The 25,194-nt window shown below is 38.3% G+C and overlaps 2 protein-coding genes across 5 annotated transcripts; one reads left to right on the plus strand and one right to left on the minus strand.

Moving 5' to 3' along the window:
* The first annotated feature begins 221 nt into the window (after positions 1–221).
* wipf3 (WAS/WASL interacting protein family member 3) lies at positions 222–10,599 on the plus strand. Of its 2 annotated transcripts, XM_084131995.1 has the most exons (9): positions 247–716; positions 2,221–2,317; positions 2,827–2,909; positions 3,645–3,777; positions 6,555–6,731; positions 6,823–7,710; positions 8,578–8,718; positions 8,934–9,035; positions 10,462–10,599. In XM_084131995.1, the coding sequence occupies exons 3-9, from the start codon at positions 2,838–2,840 to the stop codon at positions 10,500–10,502; spliced, it is 1,554 nt and encodes a 517-aa protein (XP_083988121.1). In that variant the 5' UTR covers positions 247–716; positions 2,221–2,317; positions 2,827–2,837; the 3' UTR covers positions 10,503–10,599. The 2 variants fall into 2 exon arrangements, with proteins under 2 accessions (XP_083988120.1, XP_083988121.1); XM_084131994.1 differs by lacking the exon at positions 2,221–2,317 and having other exon boundaries at positions 222–716.
* On the minus strand, positions 10,562–25,078 carry LOC311094219 (uncharacterized protein). 3 transcript variants are annotated; one of them, XM_084131998.1, is made up of 18 exons: positions 24,295–25,078; positions 24,080–24,186; positions 23,014–23,120; positions 22,822–22,932; positions 22,669–22,713; positions 21,967–21,993; positions 20,328–20,399; positions 18,163–18,225; positions 17,977–18,003; positions 17,824–17,868; positions 15,435–15,470; positions 15,233–15,313; positions 14,175–14,271; positions 13,674–13,804; positions 12,980–13,126; positions 12,771–12,897; positions 12,420–12,522; positions 10,562–12,082 (listed from the first exon to the last, which is right to left on the minus strand). In XM_084131998.1, exons 2-18 carry the CDS (start codon positions 24,180–24,182, stop codon positions 12,013–12,015), a joined length of 1,392 nt encoding a protein of 463 aa, XP_083988124.1. In that variant the 5' UTR covers positions 24,183–24,186; positions 24,295–25,078; the 3' UTR covers positions 10,562–12,012. The 3 variants fall into 3 exon arrangements, with proteins under 3 accessions (XP_083988124.1, XP_083988123.1, XP_083988122.1); XM_084131997.1 differs by having other exon boundaries at positions 12,980–13,099; positions 24,080–25,078; XM_084131996.1 differs by having other exon boundaries at positions 24,080–25,078.
* Positions 25,079–25,194: the final 116 nt, after the last annotated feature.

Genomic DNA, 25,194 nt, shown 5'->3' on the forward strand with positions numbered 1-25,194 from the left:
CATAAACATTTATTTTGCTGTTAAACAACTAATAAATGCATTGACCTTTTATTTTTATTCTATTTTAATTATATAAACTTGACATATTATCTCTACATGCATTTTAATGAACGCTGTCTGGTTTAGAATTGTAAATAATCAAAGATATGAAACAGCCAGGCTCATGGTCAAGACAACCTCCCACCACGCAGCCTGTATACTGTATGTTGCTTATTGTACGCGCTCGCGTTGCGCGTGCACCCTACACGCAACAGGCGGACTACAGGTTGCGCGTGCAGTTCAGTTCACACATAAATTCCTAGCCGAGAAAAGGAGGACAGCTTTTGGAAAGTGATACGATTCACGAAGTGTTTTAAAAATCAAACATTTCCAGTGGATTATTATTTTTTTTAATTTTTTTTTACCAAGTGGAGAGGATATAATCCAAATGTTTTCTTCAAATATATTTGTTTGACTAGCAATTTATACTTTTTGTGCGGTTCGTATAGTACTTAACGGAAAATTGGACGAAAATAGTCGTCGTGAAACTGTAGGCTACAGACTGCGTCCTCGGCGTCTTCCTAATTATAACACGAGCTCGCGGTCAGTAACTGTATCTCGAGGGTCAACGACGCGCTATGCGGACCCAGCCTCGCGCCACGACTGGACTCTAAAAACTTCCCTGCGTCCACTGGAACAGAACAACGCACGAAATTTCAACTTTGCAAACCACTAAGGTAAAGTTGCCTCTGAAAACTACATTACAGTTAACAGCGAACCACTGCCGTTATGTTTAGTAGGATAAGACTACTTCATTGGTTTACGTTGCAGCTGGACACTGTTAGTGAGCGTCATTGACAGGACAGTAGTAGCCTTAAATGTAGCCTTTAAACAGCCTCATATTTCACACCCCTTCGAGTGATAGAGTTTAGTATCTGGATTCAGAAATCATTCTATAATATGCTGATTTGATACTCGGTTATTATCAATGCTGGAAACAGCGCTCCTTACTATTTTTTTTTAACCTGTGATACTTTTTTCAGGATTCATTGATGAATAACAAGTTTTAAAAAGAACAGCATTTATTCAGTATATAAAACTTAATAGAAATCTTTTCTAACAATATAAATCTGTACTATCACTTTCTATCAGTTTAACACATCATTGCTGAATAAAAGTATTCATATTAAAAAGAAAAGTAAAATACTGACCCCAAACTTTTGAATGGTAGTGCATTTTGTTACAAACGATTTCCATTTTAAACAAATCCTGGTTTTTTTTGTAACTTTAAAAAAAAAAAAAAAAAGTATCACAGGTTATTAAAAAAAAATACTAAGCAGCACAACTGTTTCCAACATTGATAATAAATCAGCATATTAGAATGGTTTCTGAAGGATCATGTGACACAGAAGACTGATAACATTTTCAGTTTTGCATTACATAAATAAAATATATTTTAAAGTAGCCTATATTAAAATAGAAAACCATTATTTTAAATTGTAATAATATTTCACAATATTACTGTTTTTTCTGTATTTTTGATCAAATAAATGCAGGCTTGATGAGCATAAGAGACTTCTTTCAAAAATATTAAAAATAGTAATGTTTCCAATCTTTTGACCGGTATATATAGGAATTATGATTACAAACAGAATGATAGCAAATAGAATACAAAACATTCACAAGTGTTATATTAACACTGGCCTGATATTATACAGCGTGTCTCTGTTCCCACATGGGTGGACCAGCTGTGTGTCAACATCTCCATGGGAAAGCTGTTAATGGGACTCTAGAGAGAGAGAGAGAGAGAGAGAGAGAGAGAGAGAGAGAGAGAGAGAGAGAGAGAGAGAGAGAGAGAGAGAGAGAGAGAGAGAGAGAGAGAGAGAGAGAGAGAGAGAGAGAGAGAGAGAGAGTTGTAAAGATCTATGCTGCTGGATGAAATGTAAACCACAAGATCTTGGACAATCATATCATGAAAGAGGCCAAATAATGAATTGCTGAATTCTTCATGTGACTCTTAAACAATGTTGGGATTTTACCTATTAATGATCAACATTAATTTGACATTAGAGTTTCCCAATGCTTCAACTTGTCCCTTTGTGCTTCAATAGAGCAATAGAACAATAACACAATGTTTCTCTTTTTTGGCAAGAATAAACATTCCTGGAAATTAACATATTAGCTAAATTCTTTCTGCATTTCTCAGCTGTGTTTAGCATGTTTCTCTTTCTCACACTATAGCTCTGATTGGCTGTTTGGCTCACAGAAGTTGGGCAGCTTTTTTTCCTCAAACAACAGACTCCATTGTTATCTCCGGAGACTACCAGCTCTTGATAAGGTTCCACTTCACTCTGATCTGAGATCTTTTTTATGCCAATTCCTTTTAAAGGACAAGTTCAGTGTTTTATATGTGAGAGATGGCCCTAGTTCAGGATTAAATGCAGATTCTACAAAAGATGACCTTTCGAACCTCTTACGGCCCATTGTGGAAGCAGGAGATTGGTTTTCCTAAAAGAGAAGGGAGGGTTCCTGTTGGGTGCATCTTGTGATGGACACACTTCCTGCCAAGAGGAACATGTAGATGATTCATGAAGAGAGAGGGGAATGTGGGGGAGATCGCTTTGTCATGTCGAAACCACCATGACATTCTTTAACACTTGTGTTTAGCTGGAGCTTTAACTGTAAATGAGCATTTTCAAATTGCATTTATTGAACCATTGTATTACAAAAATATATATTTTAAGATATAATATTAATTTAAATATCTGTTTGAAAAGAGGTTGAATAGTGTGGTCCGGTAGGTAAGGGTCACAGATACTGTAACTCTATGTGTTATGTGTTTTTCAGGTTCCTAAGCAATGCCTGTCCCTCCTCCACCACCTCCCCCAGCACCCCCACCCCCACCTCCACCTGCTACAGCTCCTGCACAAGTGAGACACACACACACACACTCATAGATACCTGTTAATGTAATACAGTTCATCAGACTCTAAACATTCTGTATATAATAAGCTCTTTTTTTTCTCCATCTGTGTGTTGCCTTCTCTCTCTGTCTGTCATTCTCTTTGTAACCGTCACCCAGTTCCTCCTGGCAACCACCTGGCCAGATTTGCATTATTAATTAGAGATAAAATTACACACACAGGGATATACAGCACAGGTGTCACATGGTCAGATTTGACTTTCTTGTTTAATGCATGCGCACACTAATGACATTTTTGAACACTTTAAAATGCACATTTGAAACCAACATTAATGGGGAAGTTCCCCCTAAAAGTAAAAATTGTGACTAATTTGCTCACCCATATGTTGTCCCAAACCTGTATGACTTTTAGTTTTCTTCCCTGGAACAACAAAGAAGAAATTTTTTATAAAATATCTATAAAATATTTTATGTCTATACAGTGAAAGTCAATGGAGTTCAAAACTGTCAACGCTTTATAAATCCTGTAGCTTTCTAAGTCATACCCATGTTATGTTGTTTTACATATCATTCAGTACATGATTAGATTAGACTATTTGTTGCCATGCAGTTTGAGTTTTATTTTGGTGTATCATGGGATACTGTGAAAAACCATAGCAGAGAAAACTAAAGGCATATTGCAACTCATTAGAATTGCACAAAATGAATTAAGTTGCAACTTTTTTCCTTTTTCTTTTACAAGTCACGGACAGACCCTCCTAAAGTCCAGCGTTCTGAGGGAGCAGGTCGCTGTGCACTCCTGTCTGACATTCAGAAGGGGGCGAGGCTGAAAAAGGTCACACAGGTCAAAGACAGAAGCGCACCAGTCCTTGACAGTGAGTTAAAATTTCATTCACAGAAGCTCAATTTTCAATTAAGAATTCTATAATGTAACAACTGAGAAGTTAACCGATCAGGTGAAATGAGTCACTTGGCAACAATCTGTCTGTTTGCAAGCATGAGAAATACAAATACTAAACTGATACTAAGGTTCATTTCCTGATTATCTGATTTGGCATATATCTGCTGTATGATGGCAACACTGGAATGTTGTTTATTGGTGTAACCAACCAGAGCTACCTGCATTGCATATTCATTTTCAGCAGTTGTTGATTTATGATGAGAGCGTTGTATCAGCGTGAGAATGTGTATTAAATTACTCTCTTGTGAAAATGAAACTGTAGGAGTTTGAGAAAGAAGGAGTAATTATGAAGAGAAAACCAGGCGTCAGAGAAAGTCTGAATGGCTAATAAGTTGTAAGGGCTTATCAGTGGCAGAGCTATATTTGAGCTCAAGGTCTATAGCCAGTGGGTTCTCACACTTCAAAGCACTCATGTGCACACAAAGACACATAGGTTTTCTATCTATATGGAAATGCACAGTGGTAGATAAAGGGCCAAGACCTCAGGAAGTTCTGGAGCGAGGATCACACAGAAACCGTGGGGTGACAGTGCACCTCGTCTTCCTCTTTATTACAAAGGACAGCAGTATTCTTTATGCACAGGACATGCCATGCTCATTAAAAAGTCACTTGCTCACTTCAGCTTGCAATTCCTGTTTTGCAGAGAAAACTAAAGGGACAGTGAAACTCATTAGAACTGCACAACATTAAAGGTGCAGTAAGTGATTTCTGAGAAACCCGTTTGAAAATTCAAATCAGCACCCAAACAAACAATTTTGTGAATATTTAATTTCTGTTTTGTGTGTGTGCCTGAAAAAAATAGTGTTTGTACATAGTCCTGTCAGTGTAAATAAGAGAAATACAAAGTGGATTGGATCGATCACCACAACACTTATAGCCAAATAGCAATAGGAGAGAGAGAGTGAGTGAACGGGACATTTGTAGAAAGACAAATGGGTGAGATATTAACAAAGAGGAAAATGTCTAAGAAATATATTTGGCAAAAGATGGGTTATGATGAGACAAGAGCTAGGACCTGCATTAATATTGGAACAGCTTTCCAACAACATCTCTGGGGAGATATGTGAGTAACATTTGTTTTGCTACGGTATGTTTCCAGAACCAAGATGCTATTGTTGTTGTTGAATCACAGCTGATTTACCCATACTTGCGCGAGCAGTCTGATGTTTCCTGTGTTGCGTAGTGTGTTCGTTATTTTGGGGGAGGGGTGTGTTTCCTTTGGGTAGGGGTGTGTTTGTTTGGGTGTCATTTTCAAATATCAAAAATATTCAAAATATTCAAAAACCGCTTACTGTACATTTTAAATAAGTTACAAGTTACAACGCTCTCTTTCTTTTAAAGTCACGGACAGACCCTCCTAAATTGCACACACACACACAAAAAAAACTGCACAATATTGTGTGTGATTGCATAATGTAGGGGAGAGCAGGGCAGAACCTAACACGTTTTGGTTTTGGCTCAATTATTTAAAAAAAAAAAGAATTAAGTTAGATTAATCTTTTTTTTTTTTCACAAGCAACATACACATCTCTGCTACAAACGAACACTTAAAGTTTTTTTCTAGGACCTACCATTTTCGTACAGTTGCACTGAAAGTGACATAAAGTGCAAATGTTACAACTTACCCCATTTGCGGGGTTAATTGTTACAGACAGAGGGGTTAGTTGTAACACTTGTGTGTAACACACATAATTCAGTACGATTTTATCTGTATAGTTTGATATTGTTTGTGCATCTGTATAGATAGATATCCATACATCCATCCAATCATCCTTCTATTATGGATCAATATCATGGATAGAGATATAGGAAAGGGCTGCACATTTTTGCAATAAATAAATAAATAAAATCATCAAATATTGTAATTGCAATTGAATTGTATTTGTGTGTGGCAGCTGCATGCAAAATGATTATTATTAATAATAATAACAGTAATAATAATAAAAACGAGCTTAAAATCACATTTTAAATGGTTTATTGCATGAAAAACAGGCTATATTCTTAATAAATAAACAAGTGAGCAATGCATAGTAAACAAATGTGAAAAAAATGATACTTTGACATTTAAATTCCAACATTGTTTGTGAAAGTCCGACAAAGTTAAATGTGGCAAAATAAATATATAGATAAATACTCAAACCTGAAAAGTTGTGTGGCTCCCTGTTTTCATTTCATTATCGTTGTACACTTGGCGGCTTAGTTGTAACACTGTGCTACAACTAACCCCGCTGTGTAAAAAAATATTTTAAGCCTAGCTAACAGTTGCCAGGAGTTGCTGACATGTTTCAAAATGGTGCTATGTTTTAGCCAACAACACAGTGATTAAGGTAATATAAAGTTAGATTTGGTGACCCAACTCAGAAACCGAAAAAAACGTATGATGAAAAAATGTACTTGCATGGTGTCAAAACACTCTTTGTCCAGTATCTTCACGAAATCTTATCAAAACTTTCCACAAATCAGCGGGACATCATCTTCTGGCAGCGAGAGAAAATAAGCGGAAACACAACCTGCTTGACCCTGACTAACTATGTAACGTGTTACATTTACTAACTACTATCCGTGTTACATTTAACCCCGCGTTAGGTTGTGCCCCGCGCTTCCCTACAATATACAATACATGATAGATCCAGGAACATGTTCTACTTGGTGTAATGGCTGTAAACATAACGGTGATGTGTGTATTTGCAGAACCTAAAGTGAATAGCGTGGATGACGGTGGAAGAAATGTGTCTGCTGGGAATTCTGCAAACACAGCAGGATCTACTCCATCTACAATGGGTCTAACTCGGGGTGGACTGTTTGCTGGAGGATTTCCTGTGCTCAAACCAGTCGGACAAAGAGAGAAACTGCCACCTCACAACCCAGGTATTGAAGTCAGATCTATTTATTGTCATGCTAAATAAAGGTTTTCAGTGCTGGAAAAGTTTTGAATGACTATGGCTTGTTTGTGTTTCAGTGTCTCGTTCCGGCTCTACCGCCAGCCTGAAGCAGCCTCTCTGGAACCCTCCATCACAAGGAGATGGTTTCAGAGGAAGCGCCCCTGATCTTTCCCCTTCCCACAGGCCTTTGGAGAGAACCTCTTCACTGTCTAAAGCTCGGCCTATTTCCTCATACACAGCTCCGCCTTCCCCCAGCCAAACTGCACATCCTACTTTCAAACTATCCTCTACTCCTCCTTCCTCTGCCCCTCCTCCACCTCCTCCTCCTCAGGAGCGGCCCAATAATAGACCGCCTTCTCTGCCCACCGGCCCGCCCCCACCCCCTCCTCCTCAAATGGCCAAACCCACTTGGTTACCTGTCCAATCACACTCCATTCCCATGCCCACGACTCCGCCTCCTCCACTCCCTCCCTCGGTTCCTCCGTTCTCACTTCCTGACAGATCATCTGGTGTCTTCCACCCTCCGCCCCCTCCACTGCCTCCATCAGTCCCTCCATCTTCGCTCCCCGACAGGTCATCTGGTGTCTTCTACCCTCCACCTCCTCCACCACCTCCATCAGTCCCTCCATCTTCGCTCTCTGACAGGTCATCTGGTGTCTTCTACCCACCGCCTCCTCCACCACCTCCATCCTCGCTCCCTAACCGCTCATCTGGAGTCTTCTTCCCTCCGCCCCCTTCGCCAGGGCAGTTAGAACTGAAGGACAGTACATTAGGACCTCCTCCCCCACCACCTCCTCTTCCTGCTTCGTTTGCGTGCAGTCACCCCTCCTCAGCATCTCCTCCGCTACCTCAGAAAGTATCTCCCATGCCTTCATCTACATACAGGCCCAGCGTACCACCTTTGCCACCTTCCTACCCCTGTGGTGCACCCAGTAGGCGCCCCCCTGCAGTGCCACGATTTGCAGGTAGAAGACCTTTGTTGTATATATTTGCAAATATTGTATATATACACTACCATTCAAAAGTAGGGATTGCTCGATACCACTTTTTCATGTTTTCATAATGTAGGGCATACCTGAACCACACACACACACACACACACACACACACACACACACACACCTCTTACTGCTACATCTGGTAAAATCTTGATTTTAAAAACTATTACAAATTACTGTTAATCTACAATTATATGCTCTTCTTTTGAAATGCATGGTGGAGATTTTTAACAGGACAACTGACATGATAGATATTTTGCGCAAAGCTATCATAGGAAGCTATCTGTTCCTCAAATAAAACAATTTTATGGCTTCAGAATACTTGAACAACCATGGGTAACACACAGTATCGAATTTCGATTGTTCCTGTGCTGACCGATACATGATCCAGCAAAAAAGTTCCGTATCGGACCGATACCGATACTGAGTATCGGATCGCCACATCCCTTTTCAAAAGTTTGGTGTCAGTAAGATTTTTTTGGGAATTTCAGTAAAAATATAAACATCCTTAAAACAAGAGAAATCTATGCTAAGAAGCACAATTGCATAAGATTATAACACTTGTTTTCAGAGAAATTATATTTTAAGGATACATCTAAATACATTCATTTACATTTCAATTTTATTTACTGTTGGCTTTTGATTGTTAGGAAATTTTGTAAGAAAAAAACAAAAGTATAGTAAAAACAGTAATATTGTGAATATATTTTCAAATGAAATTAATCCTTTGATGTATATATAAATATGTATATAATAAAAAAAAAAAAAACTGAACTGAAAACCTAAGTGAAATGAATTATAGGTTGTCATTTATCAAGATTTTTGGATTGACAGGTCCTCCACGGATGGCTCCACCCCCTGCTCCCCCGGCTCGCTCTCCTAACACTGAACTCTCTATTAGGACTCCGCCCCCTCCTCCTCTCCCACAGTCAGCTCCGCCCAGCTCAGTACGCAACGGACACCTGCACAGTTTAGGTGAGTCAGGTCAGCATTAATGATGAAGCTAAAGGCCTAAATGGGCTATTACCTTCTGATGAACAGCAACAAGCAGTTGGAAATTAACCATACAGTGTCAATGTTTGTGATCCATCATTGTATGTTTGTGATCACCTGCAAAGCAATTCGATTTAACATGGTATTCCTGGGTTTTTTTTTTTCAACTCACAGAAGTGTCTTTGTCTACTTTTCAGATGACTTTGAATCAAAGTTTCACTTCCATCCGATAGAGGACTTCCCCCCTCCTGAAGAGTTCAGGCCCTTCCCACGTACTTACCCCAGCAAGGAGAACAGAGGTACAACAAACTCTTTGTGTGTGAGAGTGTACGTGAAGAAAGGTGAAGTCTCTTCAATGACAGTGCTCACAATGTTGGCTCTGTTCATTTAGACAGGCTTGAGGCAGATGATCTTTTTTTTATATACAATTGAAAAAACAGGTGATAAAAGATGGATGTTTTCATAACAAAGTCCAGAATATATTTAGTATTAATGTATTTGAATTGGACAGCAAACTGTGCATATTAAAACACAATAGCTATGTTTCCATCCACCTTATTTTATGCACATTTTGGGATATCGCATTAAAAAATGGTGGAACGGCAATGTCAAAGATGCACATAAATTCTAAAAATGAGAAGACACGCACATAAACTGCGATGGAGACACATTTACCTTATAAATCCCTTGATGCGCAACAAAAAACTTGCTTGACTTTGCCTCGACAGAGGATGTGATTGGATAACTGGACTTACCAGCAGACCAATTTCATTGCACAGCATCTCAAATGTTGGTTTAATCATTCTGAAATGCCTGAGCCAAAGTCTGTCATCAAAATAATTTGGTTCAACTTCCCAACTTCCATTTTTATTACAGATATTTTGTTCTCTTGAACACATGGGATAGAAATGGCGCTTTTTCGCAAATGTTTTATGCGATATCCCAATTTTGCGCATAAGTTAAATTCGCAACTTTGGATGGAAACATAGCTTGTGATACAATTAATACTTAAAGGTACTGTTTAAAATGATGGGGTCAGTAAGATGTTAAAGAAAGAAATTAATATTCAGAAAAGACACATTAAATTCATTAACTGAGAGTAAAGACATTTATAATGTTGCAAAATATTTCTATTTCAAATAAATGCTGTTCTTTTAAACTTTATATTTATCAAAGCATCCAAAAAAAAAAAAACGTATCACGGTTTCCCCAATATATTGAGCTTCACAACTGTTTTCAACATTATTAATTATAAGAAATGTTTCTTGAGCATCAAATCAGCATTTTAGAAAGTGTGACACTGAGGACTGGAGTAATAATGCTGAAAATTCAGCTTTTTATATCACAGAAAAAAAATACATTTTAATATATATTTAAAAAGAAAACAATTATTTACAATTTTAATAATATTTAAGTTATATATTTCTGTTTTTAATGTAATGTAATAATGTAAATTTTGATCAATTATATGCAGGGAGCACAAGATACTTCTTTCATAAACATCTAAATCATTAACCGCTGTAGTGTAAAATGTAAGTCTCTGTTTTAATGCAAATTGCTTGTTTCAGAACCAGTTATTATGAGATTCAATTATCAGATTCAAAAATTGAAACAATTGTGCATACAAAAATTGTTTTCTCAGTTCCTCAGTTGATTGTTTTTCATTTAAAATACAGAAACGACTTGTCTTGTTGAAATTGAACTATTCCTGTTTTGTTTTCACAGTCAACCCACAACCTCCTGCCATGAGGACTCATTTAAGATGAAATATGAAGCTTGGTGCTAACCTTTATCAGGACAGTTTTTTTTTTTTTACATCATTTTCATGGTAAAGGAAGAACAGCAGCCAAATCTGTAGGTAAAATCAACTCACATTATCTGTGAAAACATTTTAGTTTGATGTAAAACTAGTCATCCACATTTCAAGAATGAGTTTCCCCATTACAGCTGCAGCCCTGTTAAAACCTCTGATTCTTATTGAAAATTGTTTACCTGTTTATTAATCTTCTGCATCCAATAATAAGTGCTTTAACATTTAATATATCTGGAACAAATGTGTTATCCTAATAATTCCTATTAATTTTGCTTATCATACCCGAGAAGGCTTTTATTAATTATCCCATCAGCTGTCAACATACACTGAATGGAGTAAAAGGGCAAATTAATAACTAATAAAAATTAGTAAAAGTTTAAATCATGGCTTTACAAAATAAATCAAAAGGTTGAATCTGTGCATGCAGATTTGAGAAATCTCACTGACTTACAGTTTCTAATAAAGGCCATCTGTTTTTTGTAAAATGGAAGAAAGTTCACCTGTAAAAGTGAAACAGTGTGTTTTAGGCCTAAGGTGGTCAGAATAAATGGTTGAAATGGATGAAACTATAGATGGAATAGTACATAAATGGAATTAATCTGCTAAAACTAACACGTTTTTTTATTTCTTGTGGCTGCTGGAGCCCTATGTAACTGAGTCTTCATAAAATCAAGATTTTCTGAAACACCAAAGAAAAAATAGTCTTAGGTTTCCCTTTTTTTTTTTTTTTTTTTTTTTTTTACATCTACCTGTATTTGAAATCTTTGCCAGTATGAAATATTGAAATAAAGCTCTGAATGTGAAGGAGGAAGAATCTGGGAAACAGTGCCACCCACTGGACATGCTTGCAATTTATTGCTCTGACTGAATCAATTATTTAACCCAAGTAAACATTACAAGACATACTTTTTTTCTGTGAAAAATGATCAAGCAGAGAATTAAGTATAATTTCATAAAAGTCTGGACACAGTTCAATAAATAAAACAATTAATAAATACAATGAATACCTGCTTTTACAATGCATACTTTACAAGGCATGAACCAATGCAATACTGCTTAGTCTGTTGTTCCATGAGAATAAGAACATGTTACATGTATGGAAACATTCACAAGCTTAATCATGCATTTGCAATACCAAACAAATAAATAAGTTTCATATAAACATATTATACATTCATTTAAATAAATATAATTTCATTACACAGCTCCAAACTTTAAACATTTAGCCCCCGCTCAGCTGCCATTAAAACATACTAGCATCAAAGAACGTGCTGCAAATAGTCCAGTCCCCGCTGAGTTGTACCTTATAGTATAGTGTAGTGTGTGTGTGTGTCTAGATGAGAGTGAAGGAGGCAAGGGAGACAGAAACAGCCAAATCCTCTCAGATCATTGCTAAATACTGTTGATCTCAGCAGACTCTCTCTCATATCTGTGTGTGAGTCTGTGTGAAACTTTTGTAGGCCTCAGGTCCTGTATTTACAGCCGGTTGAGTCGATGAAACAGGAGTCGGTGCACCTGAGCTGCCCAAAGGTGCTATGTGTACAAAAAGATAGAGACGTTAATTATATTGGGTGTTGATATGACATACTTTGGGGTAGTTGGCATGTCCTGAGGGGTGACATGCTGTACTCCTCTTAAAACTACTTTGAAAAAAGGATTTTGCATCTCTAAAATGAATAGAAAGGATAGAAATTTGTACTTTTAAAATTTTAAAGTCACACCCTGGATCATTTAAAAAGCGAAAAGGTAAAAATGAATAAATAATTACAATTAAAATTACATTAAAAAAAGAAATTTCAGCTTAAAATCTGTTGATTACAAAAAGTCTACCCAATATGCATGTGAAATTGTGTATGTGTTGTGTGCATACCCTGGCAAATATGATTTGCAGGTCTGGTAGCCAAAGTCTTTCCCATCACACTCCTCCACACCCTCATTACGATATCCATCACCACAGTATGCCTTCATACAGCCTACTCACAGAGACAGAGATGAAGAACAGGAAAGAGACAGAAGTGGTCAAGTGGAGTGAGTGAAGAATTGATAAGACACGCTCAAAGAATGAACAAGAAAAAATGAGGGTGCTGCTTTTCTGTGTAAAATGTAAGTTATCTACACACTTTTGAAACAAGATAAATATAATACGGCTAATTAATTTTATGTTTAGGCATATCCATTATTAGCTACAGTATGTGATGGTTTCTGGGATCACGTGACTCACCTACGCAGTCGTCCGTAACAACCTTGTTTCCGTCGTCGCATTCCTCCCCGTTGAGTTCCTGCAGCTCTCCATCACCACAGACTCCATTCCCATCCCTCATCCTCTCTGTCGCCTGGAGTGGCATCAGCTGGAAAACAAAAAAGCTCCTATTCCCGAAATGCCAGTCTGGCAGCATGTTTCATGGCATTGTATTCAAAACAGTCCTATACCTGAATGGGCTTCCATCCATTTTTATCTTTGAAGTAAAGAGACCTCTGATCCTTTCTGAAGGCGAGTGCATTATCTTCGTGGAGACCTTTTAGCTCTTCCTCACTGCTCACAACGAATATCTGACCAGGAAGATCAGGAAACACAAACTGATGAAGAAGCAGATGTAAAGAGTGAACAAACAGCCATATTGATTCCATTAGAAACAAAATGTGTGCGTAGGAGCAAATGCACCCACAATGATAATAAAACCCGAAATCATCTGGAGCTCCTCGCAATGAAAACTGCTCAATTAAGGGACTATATACTGTCTTAATAAAAATCGAAAAATACCAAAAGGTTTTTTTAAGGACTAGGTGTAGCAGGGTTAGTAATTCACTTAAAGACAACATGAAATTAACCCTGTTTACTTTTGCATACATGTTTCTGGTCATATTGTGAATAAATCATCCATGCATTTTTTTCCAAAGAAAAATTGGTTTGTCTTCGTAATTTTTAACCAAAATGCAATAACATGCTCATCCTGTGAAATTACATTCCTTTTAGCAAACTTGCATTTATTCGGGTTTCATTCTTGCATGTAGCGACCACTTCCGAATGGATAAAATCAAGTTTCTTACTGAATATCTTTAACCTTAAGAAGTAAATGGAAAGTCCTCAGCATAAAAAAATAATTTGCGGGTTTGTGTGGCTTACTTGAACTTTGTCATATTTGTTACGGTATTGTAATGGGGCACTGGCTGGACTGAGAGAAGGCAAGCTGCAGTCACAGACTCCAGGAGGACCGGGAAGTCCCTTCTCACCTTTTTCTCCAACTACAAACAGCCCTGTACATCATGAGATGCCAACAAACAAAAGGAAATAGAGATCAGACATGAATATTAATCTAGAGCAGTAATGCACTGATTTACTTATTAATCTACCTGTATGTAGAAAGACTGCCTTCAGAAGTTAGCTAAATTTCACAAAACCTCACTTTGGATCTTCAGACATCCTCAAAGGTGATTCATAAATATTTAAATAATAGTGTTTCTTTTTTTTCTTTTTTTTAAATGCATAAGGTAGAAGCTGAGGGACAATTGAATAATGGTCTGTAGTAATTATAATTAGCTTTATATAAAAAACAACAAAGCCCTCCTTTAGATAGCTAAATACACATGTCTGTGTGAGTGCATGCGAGCATGAATGTTATGTCACCTGATGCAGGTACCCCAGGAGGTCCCGGGTGGCCCCGAGGTCCAGGTGGACCAGCGGGACCCACTGGCCCTGGAAAACCTTTCTCTCCATCAGGCCCCTATGTCAATAAGATTTAAAAAAAAATGTTTTTTGAGAGAAATCTCTCATGCTCACCATATCTGCTTTTATTTTATACAGTAGACATGCAGTACAATTTTAAAATGTAATTTATTCCTGTGATGGCAAAGCTGAATTTTCAGCATCATTACTCTAGTCTTCAGTGTCACATGATCCTTCAGAAATCATTCTAATGTGCTGATTTGGTGCAACATTTCTTGTTATTATCAATGCTGAAAACAGTTGAGCAGCTTAACATTTTGTAGAATTCTTTTAATAGAAAGTTCAAAAGCGCAGCATTTATTTGAAATAGAAATCTTTTGAAACAATATAAAAGTATTTACTTTTATAATATTTTTTTTTAATCTTTTGATCAATTTAATGCATTCTTGCTGAATGAAAATATGTATTAAAAAAAATACTGACCCCAAACTTTTAAATGGTAGTATACAAAAAAAGTCATCAAGCTAGTTGCTGGTGTTGAAATGACATTCAAGTCTGAGGCCTGTGCAGTGATCTAAGGAACATTAAATGTGCATGTGTCACAGCGTTGGGCTGATTGATAGTAGGAATCTAAGGCCTACGGTAACAATCCAGGTATTTCCCAGCAGTTAGTAAAGACATTCCCAGGAAGTGCCTATCCACAGTGTAATACAAGAGCTTGGAAACACGATCGGCAGGGCTGGATTCAACATCAGAGGCCCTGCTGGTCCAAATCCAGCCACCAGCATGATGAGACTTTCAGCTTCTTAGGTTACTTACGAAATGACACACACACTCACAGACTGACCTGCTGACTGAGGCCGACAGGTTAACTTTGTTGGCATGTGGGTTTTAAATAAGTCTGAAGCTTCTTCTGCCAATAATCCACTCCCTTATTATCACTCAAAGACTCAAGGTCTCAATATCAAAACAAACTAGAGGAGATCTGATGCGGTGTCGAATGCTGTGTGGGTCCTCACCTGTTTGCCTCTCTTGCCTGGTCGTCCAGTGGGGCCACGCTTCCCTGAGACGCCAGGCTCACCCTTGGGTCCCATTTCACCCTGGGGGAGTGACGAGGAGGGGGAGGTTCAGAGAGAAGGAGCGAGTCAGATCAGTGACATCCAAAACATCTTAGCGTTACATATATCACATTGATTTTAATGGTTAAAATGTCAATCATACCTTCTGTCCCAGCATCCCAGGCAGTCCATTTGCTCCCTAAAGAGAGCAGACCAGATACACCCGTGAATATGAGTGTAAGTGTAATAAAGGCAAGCCAGTAAGAGCTGTGTGTGTAAACCTCACTCCCCTGGCCTCAAATGGTGCACTAGAGACTGATGCTAGAGACTGATGCTAGAGACTGCAGTCTTTGGTGTCTTTGTAAGCGTGCCTGCCTCCCATTCCGGAGATGCTGGTTCAAATCCCACTCAGAGTGGGTTGAGTAGGACCGGTTACATTTGGTGCCGAGACCCGGATGGGAGTGAGGTTAAGCGGGGGTGAGTGTAACGAAGACAAGATAGTAAGAGCTGTGTGTGTAAACCTCAGTCCCCTGCCACAAGAGGCGCGCTAGCCGTTGCCGGAGACGCCGGTTCGAATCTTGCTCGAAGCATGTTGAGCGGGACAGATTACATTTGGTGCCGTGACCCGGATGGGAGTGAGGTTTAACGGGGGTGAGTGTAACGAAGACAAGATTGTAAGAGCTGTGCGTGTGAACCTCACTCCCCTGCCCCAAGAGGCGCTCTAAACGGTGCCGGAGATGCCGGTTCGAATCTTGCTTGGAGTGGGTTGAGTGGGACGGGTTACATTTGGTGCCATGACCCGGATGGGAGTGAGGTTTAGCGGGGGTGAGTGTAATGGAGGCAAGACAGTAAGAGCTGTGCGTGTAAACCTCACTCCCCTGCCCCAAGAAGTGTGCTAGAGACTGCGGTCTTTAGTGTCCTTGTTAGCATGCCCACCTCCTATGCTGGAGACGCCGGTTCGAATCCCGCTTGGAGCGGGTTAAAAAAGGACCGTTTACATATGTTTAAACTTAGATTCAACATATTCATTTTGAACAGAGAAAATAAATCTTACATATATGTGATTTAGGGGCTGCTGGCTGCTACAGTATCTGGGTGATTGCCAGTGTATTCTAAGTGCTTTAGAGTGTCGCTATTTGGTTGCTAGTGTGATCTAGATGGTTGCTAGGTGGTTGTTGGTGTGTTTAAAATGTTTTTGCATGTTTCTCATAGGTTTTTTTGTTGGTAGGACGTTTTGAGAGATTGCTAGGTGATTGAAAGCATGTTGTAAGTATTTTTTATGTGTTGCTATGTGGTTGCTAGGTGGTTACTAGCATGTTGTAAGCATGTTGATATGGGGTTGCTAGGGTGTTCTGGGTGGTTCCTCTTGTATTCGAAGTGTTTTAGAGGTTGATGTTCAAAATGATTTTGATGTGTTGCTCTTTGGTTTCTAAGATGTTCTGGGTGATTTCTAGGTGGTTTCAAGCGTGTTGTAAGCATTTTTAAGTGTTGCTATGTAGTTGCCAGGGTGTTCTGGTTGGTTGCTAACATGTTGCTAGGGTGTCCTGGTGTGGTTCCTAGATGGTTGCTACTGTGTTCTAAATGTTTAACAGTGTTATTATTTCATTGCTATGGTGTTGTAGATGGTTGTTATGTTGTAGATGATAGCATGTTGCTATTTTGTTGCTATGGGGTTGCTAGGGTGTTCTGGGTGGTTGCTAGCATGTTGTAAGTGTTTTAACATGTTGCTAATGGGTTGCTGGGTGGTTCCTCTTGTATTCTAAGTGTTTTAGAGGTTGATGTTCAAAATGATTTAGTGTGTTGTTCTTTGGTTTCTAAGATGTTCTAAGTAATTTCTAGGTGGTTTCAAGCGTGTTGTAAGCATTTTTAAGTGTTACTATGTGGTTGCCAGGGTGTTCTGGTTGGTTGCTAACATGTTGCTAGGGTGTCCTGGTGTGGTTCCTAGATGGTTGCTACTGTGTTCTAAGTGTTTAAGAGTGTTGTTATTTCATTGCTTTGGTGTTTATTTTATTGCTATGGGATTGCTAGGGTGTTCTGGGTGGTTGCTAGCATGCTGTAAGTGTTTTAACATGTTGCTAATAGGTTTCTAGGTGGTTCCTCTTGTATTCAACATGTTCTAGAGATTGATGTTCAAAATTATTTTGCGTGTTGCTCTTTGGTTTCTAAAATGTTCTGAGTGATTTCTAGGTGTTTGCAAGCTTGTTTTAGGCATTTTTAAGTGTTGCTATGTGGTTGCTAAGGTGTGCTGTTGTGGTTCCTAGATGGTTGCTAATGTGTTTAAGAAAGATGTAATTTGGTTGCTATGGTGTTGTAGATGGTAGCATGTTGCTATTTTGTCGCTAGGTGTGCTTTAAATATTTTACCATGCTGCTGTTTTGCTGCTAGGATGTTCTGGGTAGTTGCTAGGTGGTTGCTAGTGTGTTGCTATTTGGTTGTTGGTGGTTGCTAGGTGGTTTTGAGTATGTTCTATACATTTTAGTGTGTTTCTATTTTGTTGCTAGGGGAAACACAGTTAATAAGAAAAACATTTGATTGCATCTTTAATTTCTAACCTTGTCTCCTTTTGGAGCTGCAGGTCCAAAATCCCCCCGTGCTCCCTGAAACCATAAGAATAAGTTTAGAGAAGTTAAGTACAGTCAGTTAGAGTTTAGTTCTATTGTACAAAGTTAAATATTTTTTTGTTTTGTTTAACAGACATACTGTACCTTCTCACCCTTGTAGCCTGACAATCCCTAATGGGACAAAGAAGACAATTATTATTTCCCTGTTGGTTCTTTTCTCATTGATAGGTGAGATGAAAAGGTATTACTGTAATTACCAAAAAAGCACAAAAATAATAAGACGCCATTCCTTATACTGTACACCAGTTACACCTGAAGAACTTGACTTACTTTAGGTCCAGCTGGTCCCCTCATTCCTGGCATTCCCATTAGTCCTGGGTCTCCTTTATCTCCCTGCCAATAAGGTCATATAAACAGTAAGGGGCTCTAATGAGATATTTACTAACCCCTTACCCTACCCCACACCCTAAGAGACAGCTTTCTCCACGCCCCAACCTTTCGTCAAACCCACTGCTCCAACCAGCAGATAACCACACTTGGAATTTTCCGGCTTTCCTTGTTTTCAATTGTTATACAGTAGGGGGGGCTATTACGCAATTTCTGAAAGTGTAGAGAATCTCCGGATCAAAACCAAAAAAATAGCAGAAACAAGCGATAAAAGCATTGCTTATGCATGTTGTTGTCTTTGAAAAATGTGATTTTCTCAGCTTTTTGTCCAAAATGTTGCTTTTTTTTTAAATGAAACATTTCCCACATTCAAGTGTTGATGGAAAAAAGAATGCATGAAGCTAGAATAAAGGCCCGTTCACTCCAAGGACGATAATCTAAAAATCATTCTCAATATTAAAGAATAGCAGAGTTCACACCACAGCTATAACAATAATGGCACAGAGAAACGATATGGTTGGAATCACATTCAGAACAATTTTATTCAGCTGATGAATGACAAAAACATTGACAGCCAATCAGAATCCATCCTGCTGTAATGAGCTCAAGCATTTAAAGCGTCAGACAAGCACATGCTTAGAATAAACAGAATGATATTGTCCGCTGGCATGGACGCCAACATAGTTATCTTTATAGTTATCATTCTTGGTGTGAACGGACCTTAAAACATTTTTGTTTTGTTTTTGTTTAAAGGAGTCCTATTATGCCCTTTTACGAAGTCTTGATTTGTTTTGTTCTTTATCTTGTTGTTTTTTATGCTTGATTGGTCAAAAAACGCATTATTTTTTACATATTTTACATTACAGCACCTCTCTCCCCAGTCTGGCTCAAACACGCCGATTTCGATGAAACCTCTCCTTCCGAAATGTGCTGTGATTGTTTAGCTAGCCTAGTGTGTTGTGATTGGCATCACTTAGCACGTGTTCAGGAAAATGTCCTGCCCCTCTATAACTGAAAGTTCTTTTCTAGTGTAAATTTAAATAAGGATGCCGTCAATTTCAACCAATTCGAGCCCGATTCAGACCCTGACAATGTTAACGAATAAGAGGATCGTGCAGAACGGATTTCATGCACAGACTTTGTTAGCACGGATTTCAGAGTGGTATGTTTTTTGTAAGTTTCTAATACATTATAGATACGATGTTATCCACCATTTAATCGTGATATTTGTCAGAAAACTAAAGTAATAGAAACAGTAATCGATTAAAAACCATGGTTAATTTTCCTAAGGAGCGGTGAACCGTCTTACAAAAGCAAGAGCTTACAAAAGCAAGAGCTTACAAAAGGAACAGAAAACAAGCTGTTCTCCATAATGTGCAGTGCACAGATAACCATTGGAGACCAATTTGGAGTTATAATGTTCAGGTTCAAAACAGTGTTTAAAATAAATTTCAGCCACTATAAGTTTGTCATCCTTAGGAAGGTCAAACAAATCAGTTTTGGAAAGATTGTGGAAAAAAAAACAGTGTCTCTTTGACATAGCGACAACACTGTCTTTTCTAATGCAGCTTAACCAGGCCTCGTCCCTTTTTTTGCGTATTCTGTGGCTGGGGATTATTTAAATGAGTAAAATTGTGGCTTCATAAGATCCGGGAAAACCGTGTTGAAGCCCAAACGAGCCGTTCGTTGTAGTTCTTGAAAAGGGGATTCTGTTAAATAATATATCTCCTTTTGGAGTGGACTTTGAGCTTTGTTACTATGCAGATCTTTTTTATGCCCAAACAGCAACATTACAGACTAACTAAAGTTGAAAAAGTGGAAAAGCTCTGTTCTTTCTTGTTTCTTTTCATGGTTAGATATTCATACAGCTAAATATTTTGGGGGCCATGAAAGTTTTGTGAAACTTTTTTTAAAAGCGCTGGAGGGAAAAATAGTTAATCTCAGACCTAGCGGTTACTGTGATACAGTCATTAGCAATAATGTTGAAATGCAGACACTGACGTCCAAAGGTGACGGTGATAACAGATATTTTGTCATTTTAATTAGGTTAGCGCAGTGTATGGCTAGATTACATTGGTCAGTTGCGTGCAGAGGCAAAACTCACCCACCTTAGGTCCCTCTGGGCCGAGCAGCCCTGCAGCGCCTGGTTTCCCTGGCAGACCTGGACGCCCAGTACGACCCTACAAAGACAAAGGGAAGAAATAGTTGTGTGCTAGTTTGCTCCTATACACACACCGCAACCACAACCCAACCAGATCTGGCAGTGTGGCGGAAGTGCTGAGTGTACAGAGCAGCTTTAATCGAACACAAACCATCTACTCAGCATCCCTGCCTCTCGGCAGTCCTCTTAATTCCTTTAAAACATTAGCCTATCTAATCTTTCTGATTCTTTTTGAATGCCTTCCAGGTTCTATACTCAAACACTCTCTTTCTCTTGCTTTTAACACTAGATTCTATCTCTATCCCCTCTGTACTGTAAAAAAAATGTAGTTTATTTCTGGTCTGGTTTTCCAATGAAAGCTTTACTTGAGAAGTAAAACTGTGTAAAATAATAAAGTAATAGGCGATGAGAGGTTGTGCATTTCATGGGTAAGGGGTGTTCTTAGCATAACGCAAAGCCTTTACTCATGGTAAAATCAGTGTAACGCTCAGACATAAGTAACATAAGTTATTAAACGGCAGCAACTGCATTATGGTAAAATGCACCAATGTTCATATTTATAAGACATTAAGAATTTAGTTAGTAAGAAATTAACAGTTTTATTCAGCACTGATGCATTAAATTGATCAGAAGTGTACAAGAAAAAAACCCACAAATATAAAAGCACAACTGTTTTTAACAGTAATAATAATAAATTATTCTTGAGCACCAAATCAGTATTATAATTATTTCAGGATGACTGGAGAAATTGCTGCTGAAAATTCAGCTTTGCCCTCACAGGAATACATTACATTTTAAATATATTCAAATAGAAAACCGTTAATTTACATTCTAATAATAGGTCACAATATTACTGTTTTTACTGTCAAGGCTTACGCATGTCTTGGTGAGCAGAAGACACTTTTTTCAAAACAGTAAAAGATCCTAACAAGAAAAAAAAAAGCCAACAATAAACAAAAATGAAATAAAAATTAATGAATAGGCCTACATATATTCTTAAAGATATTTTCTCTGGGGGAAAAAAGTGTTATAATCTTATGCAATTGTGCTTCTCGTGTAAATTACTTTTCATTATTCATTATATTAATTTTGATTTATATTGGAAATCAAAATAAAAACACTTATTAAGATTAAAAATATTTTTGCCATCACCCATAAATCATCCTGTGATCCAAACTCCTTCCCCTCTTTTTGCTTGAGGTGCTTGAGAGTTCAGTGCAATTAAATAGCTGTGTGTGTTTAGACTGAGAGCAGCAGTGCAGGACTGAGATTAATGTCTGAGTTCAGCACTAAGTGATATTGCAGGGCAGAACTGCAGTGGACTGCAGCCAATCAAACAGCATCCTATAAAACTATTACATGCACCAAGAGAGCATGCCATAAACAGCGTAAAGGACTGCAAAATGCAACCTGTCTCATCATAAACAGACATTTTATATGAAAGAAATGAACTTTGAACCAAGACTTCTGCTCCATATGTGCTCTATGAAGATTGGAAGACATCCGTGACTTTTTATCATTACTGGTGGTATCCATGCATCTGGCACAAATATAGCACTTCAGGAGATCAAAGATGAGAATCTGACCTTTGACCCTGGTCGTCCTATGTCACCCTAAAGTGAAAAGAAAGAGCAAATCATTTAGTTTCATAATAGATTTCACAACTAACAGACCCTGAAGCAACTGGTTCCTCTTAATGGTGCAGTACGATTTTTGAAAAGCGATTTATGAAAAACGCTGTTGAAAGTGGATCAGACCGAGCACCACAACAAACTTGTAGCCAATCAGCAGTAGGGGGCGTGTCCACTCATGATGGGGGAGGAGACAGGGAGATTTGAAGAAAGACTGTTGAAAGAGAGATGGCTGAGAGACTTTACAAAAGAGAAAAGCTCAGAGGAATATCACTGGAAAAAGAAGGGTTATGATCAGGCAAGAGCTTTACGATCCGCGTTAATATTAGGAAAGCTTTCCAGTGCTGGAGATACCTAAGCGAGAAGGCCTGAAAACGGATGCCGAAGTTGCGTTGTTTCCGCTCCATACGTGAGTAACATTAGTTTTTGAGTATGTGCTGCTGGCGACTAACAACGACCTCTTGCTTAATTTTGCTTCGCTTCTGTTATGGTAAAGAGACATCCACTCTTGCATTGCATGTTCGTGCATTTTGGGGGCGGAGCAATGAAGGGAGGGGTGTGTTTGTTTGGATTGATTTCAAATTGATTCAGCAGTGCTCAACAATGATTCTCAGAAATCACTTACTGCACCTTAAACCAGATGTTTAACCGTCTTACCTTATCTCCTTTGGGTCCCTTCATCCCTGGGATGCCAATGCGACCCTAAAACAAAGAAAAACCTCTGAATGTATGTATGAGGAGTTGTATTTTGTTCCTCATCTTGTTTAGTTGTCTGGCTAGGGGACTTCAGTACCTCTTCCTGTTCCTTACCTGTGGTCCAACTGGTCCAGGAGGTCCTGGTGGTCCCATCACACCACATTCCTTCACCTGCTCCTCATCCTCCCCTCTCCCTCTTATCCTTTCCACAGGACTGGGTAAGGCCTTGAAATACAGATATTAAAGGTAGATTAACAGACATACTGTGATTTCTTGCGGCTAGAATTATAATATTGTGTCACTCACAGGCTCTCTTTTCCAGACACCAGGAGGGGGCGGGAACAAAGGAGGGGGAGGCGGGGCCAGCAGACAACAAGGGTCAAATCTTTTCAAGACATCATTTGGATTCCGAGCTAAAGAATAAACCACACAACCAAAAAGACGACAGAGAAGAATAAAGGATACTCAATAATCTTATTGGCAAGCATATGGGGTGAAATAACGCTGTGACTTAGGTGAAGTGCTCTTTAATGCACCATCGATATGAAAAATCACCATACCACACAGGTCGATAACTTAACAGAGAATTGATCGGATGCATATGGATATGTGCTTTTATGGATGAATGACAATAGATTTAAACATGAGACTTAAACAAGACTTAATTCCACTTCTGAAATATTAAGCCTGACAAAACCTTTACGTTGAAATATAAGAATTAATCCTGACAATACTGTACTGACATACTGTATTAATTATTGTAAGCATACATTTTATGAAGGTCATGCCAGCGCAGAAAGTGCAAATAGGAATAACAAGGCTTTCAATAGCTTTATTTATAATAATTTTCAGTAATGGGAATCAATTCATGCCTGCATATAAAAGAAATGTGAATATACATTAATGTAGGCTACATATAAAATATAGGTAGAAAATATACAGTAGGGTCATGATGTTGAATGAATACAAATATTTAAGATTTAATATTCCATTTTTAATATTTAATTGCACTGTTTGACCATGTGAATATTTAAATATTTTGCACAAATTTGTGGCGTTCATGGAGCTGTGAATTAAACAAAAAGCCTACAAAGCAATTAATGTAAATTGTTCAGTTCAGCATGTATGTGTATATATTATATTTTCTTGGAAAATATATGTAAATAGTGTATGTGTGTGTGTATATAATACACACATACACATACATATACACTATTTACGTCTATTTTCCAAAAAAATATGATATAATAGGCTATACATAGATAAGTACATACGTACGCATATATAAAACAAACCACACGTTCTCAGTATCACAAATTGACAATCACTTACGAGCGCGCACACGCATCCGCGCTCTCACTCTCTCTCATACCTGTAGGAATTGGGAGGATATTATCCAGATTGTACGTTGAAAGGTAGGCTGACACAGAGTACAGCAGAAACTGCAGCTGTATCCCAATCCTGCTCATGGCCATGTTCCTATATCAGTGTGTCAAAAATACACAGATCTGAGTCGGTGCCCGCCCTATACTGCTCAATCTCTCTCCCATCCAGTTTCAAATACCAGCAGCTCTCCCTCTCTCACACCTTATTTTCTGCTGCCTCGGTCTCGTCTGTCATTGTAGCTGTTATTAAGTCGTAAGAATGCTTCCCACGGAGTCTGTGGGAATCTCCAAGCGCGACTGCTGTTACAGTCAGAGATCTGACATCTGATCCACCCTCTCCAGCACCTCATGCCAAGATTAGACCCCCGTACTACCACTATACACTTCATACCACAGGCCAACAAACTGACCAGCTATAATTCAGGGCAAGCATGTGATGAACTCTCTTAAATGTATTTGTAAAACGCAGTTTAAGAAAAGAAACATCACTGTACGAATTGCATCTGTCGATCATCACAATATCATTCACATCCTAAAAACGCACCAGGTGATGGCTGTTCACTGTGGAAACTTTCGCAAGGTTTATTAGACAGCATGGTCACATGATTTGTAAATTTAGTGTCTATAAAATGAGGTAGGCTATATACCCGTAAGCAAAATGTTTTTTCGTCTACATGCATTGCAAATCTAAAGTTTGGGTGGGATTTTTTAAGGAGGTCTCTTATGCTCACCAAGGTTGCATTTATTTGATCAAAATACAGTAAAAACGGTAATATTGTGAAATATTATTACAATTTAAAATAACTGTTTTCTATTTTCATATATTCTAAAATGTAATTTATTCCTGTGATGGAAAAGCTGCCATTACTCTAGACTTCAGTGTCACATGAGCCTGTAGAAATCATTCCTGGTAAGGAATATTATTATCAATGTTGGAAAACGGAGCAAGCGGTCACACTTTTTACAGATTTTTTTTTTTGTGTCCATTTATTGGGATAGGATGACACTACATGGGGTAAGAGCCAATTAAAAACCTTTTAATATCCTTTGTGACAACTAGCTCTGATCTCCCTTAAATATGTAACACAAATCAATCAATCAA

This window comes from Abramis brama (genome assembly GCF_963993115.1).
Source record: "Abramis brama genome assembly, chromosome: 12".
Lineage (NCBI taxonomy): Eukaryota > Metazoa > Chordata > Actinopteri > Cypriniformes > Leuciscidae > Abramis > Abramis brama.

Coding starts and splice junctions, on each gene's coding strand:
- wipf3 (XM_084131994.1), top strand. CDS start 2,838: ATGCCTGTCCCTCCTCCACCACCTCCCCCAGCACCCCCACCCCCACCT. Junction 2,910..3,644: donor CTGCTACAGCTCCTGCACAA/GTGAGACACACA, acceptor TTCTTTTACAAG/TCACGGACAGACCCTCCTAA. Junction 7,711..8,577: donor TGCAGTGCCACGATTTGCAG/GTAGAAGACCTT, acceptor TTGGATTGACAG/GTCCTCCACGGATGGCTCCA.
- LOC311094219 (XM_084131998.1), bottom strand. CDS start 24,182: ATGGCCATGAGCAGGATTGGGATACAGCTGCAGTTTCTGCTGTACTCT. Junction 23,121..24,079: donor TATCCTCCCAATTCCTACAG/GTATGAGAGAGA, acceptor TTTATTCTTTAG/CTCGGAATCCAAATGATGTC. Junction 14,272..15,232: donor CAGGCAAGAGAGGCAAACAG/GTGAGGACCCAC, acceptor TTATTGACATAG/GGGCCTGATGGAGAGAAAGG.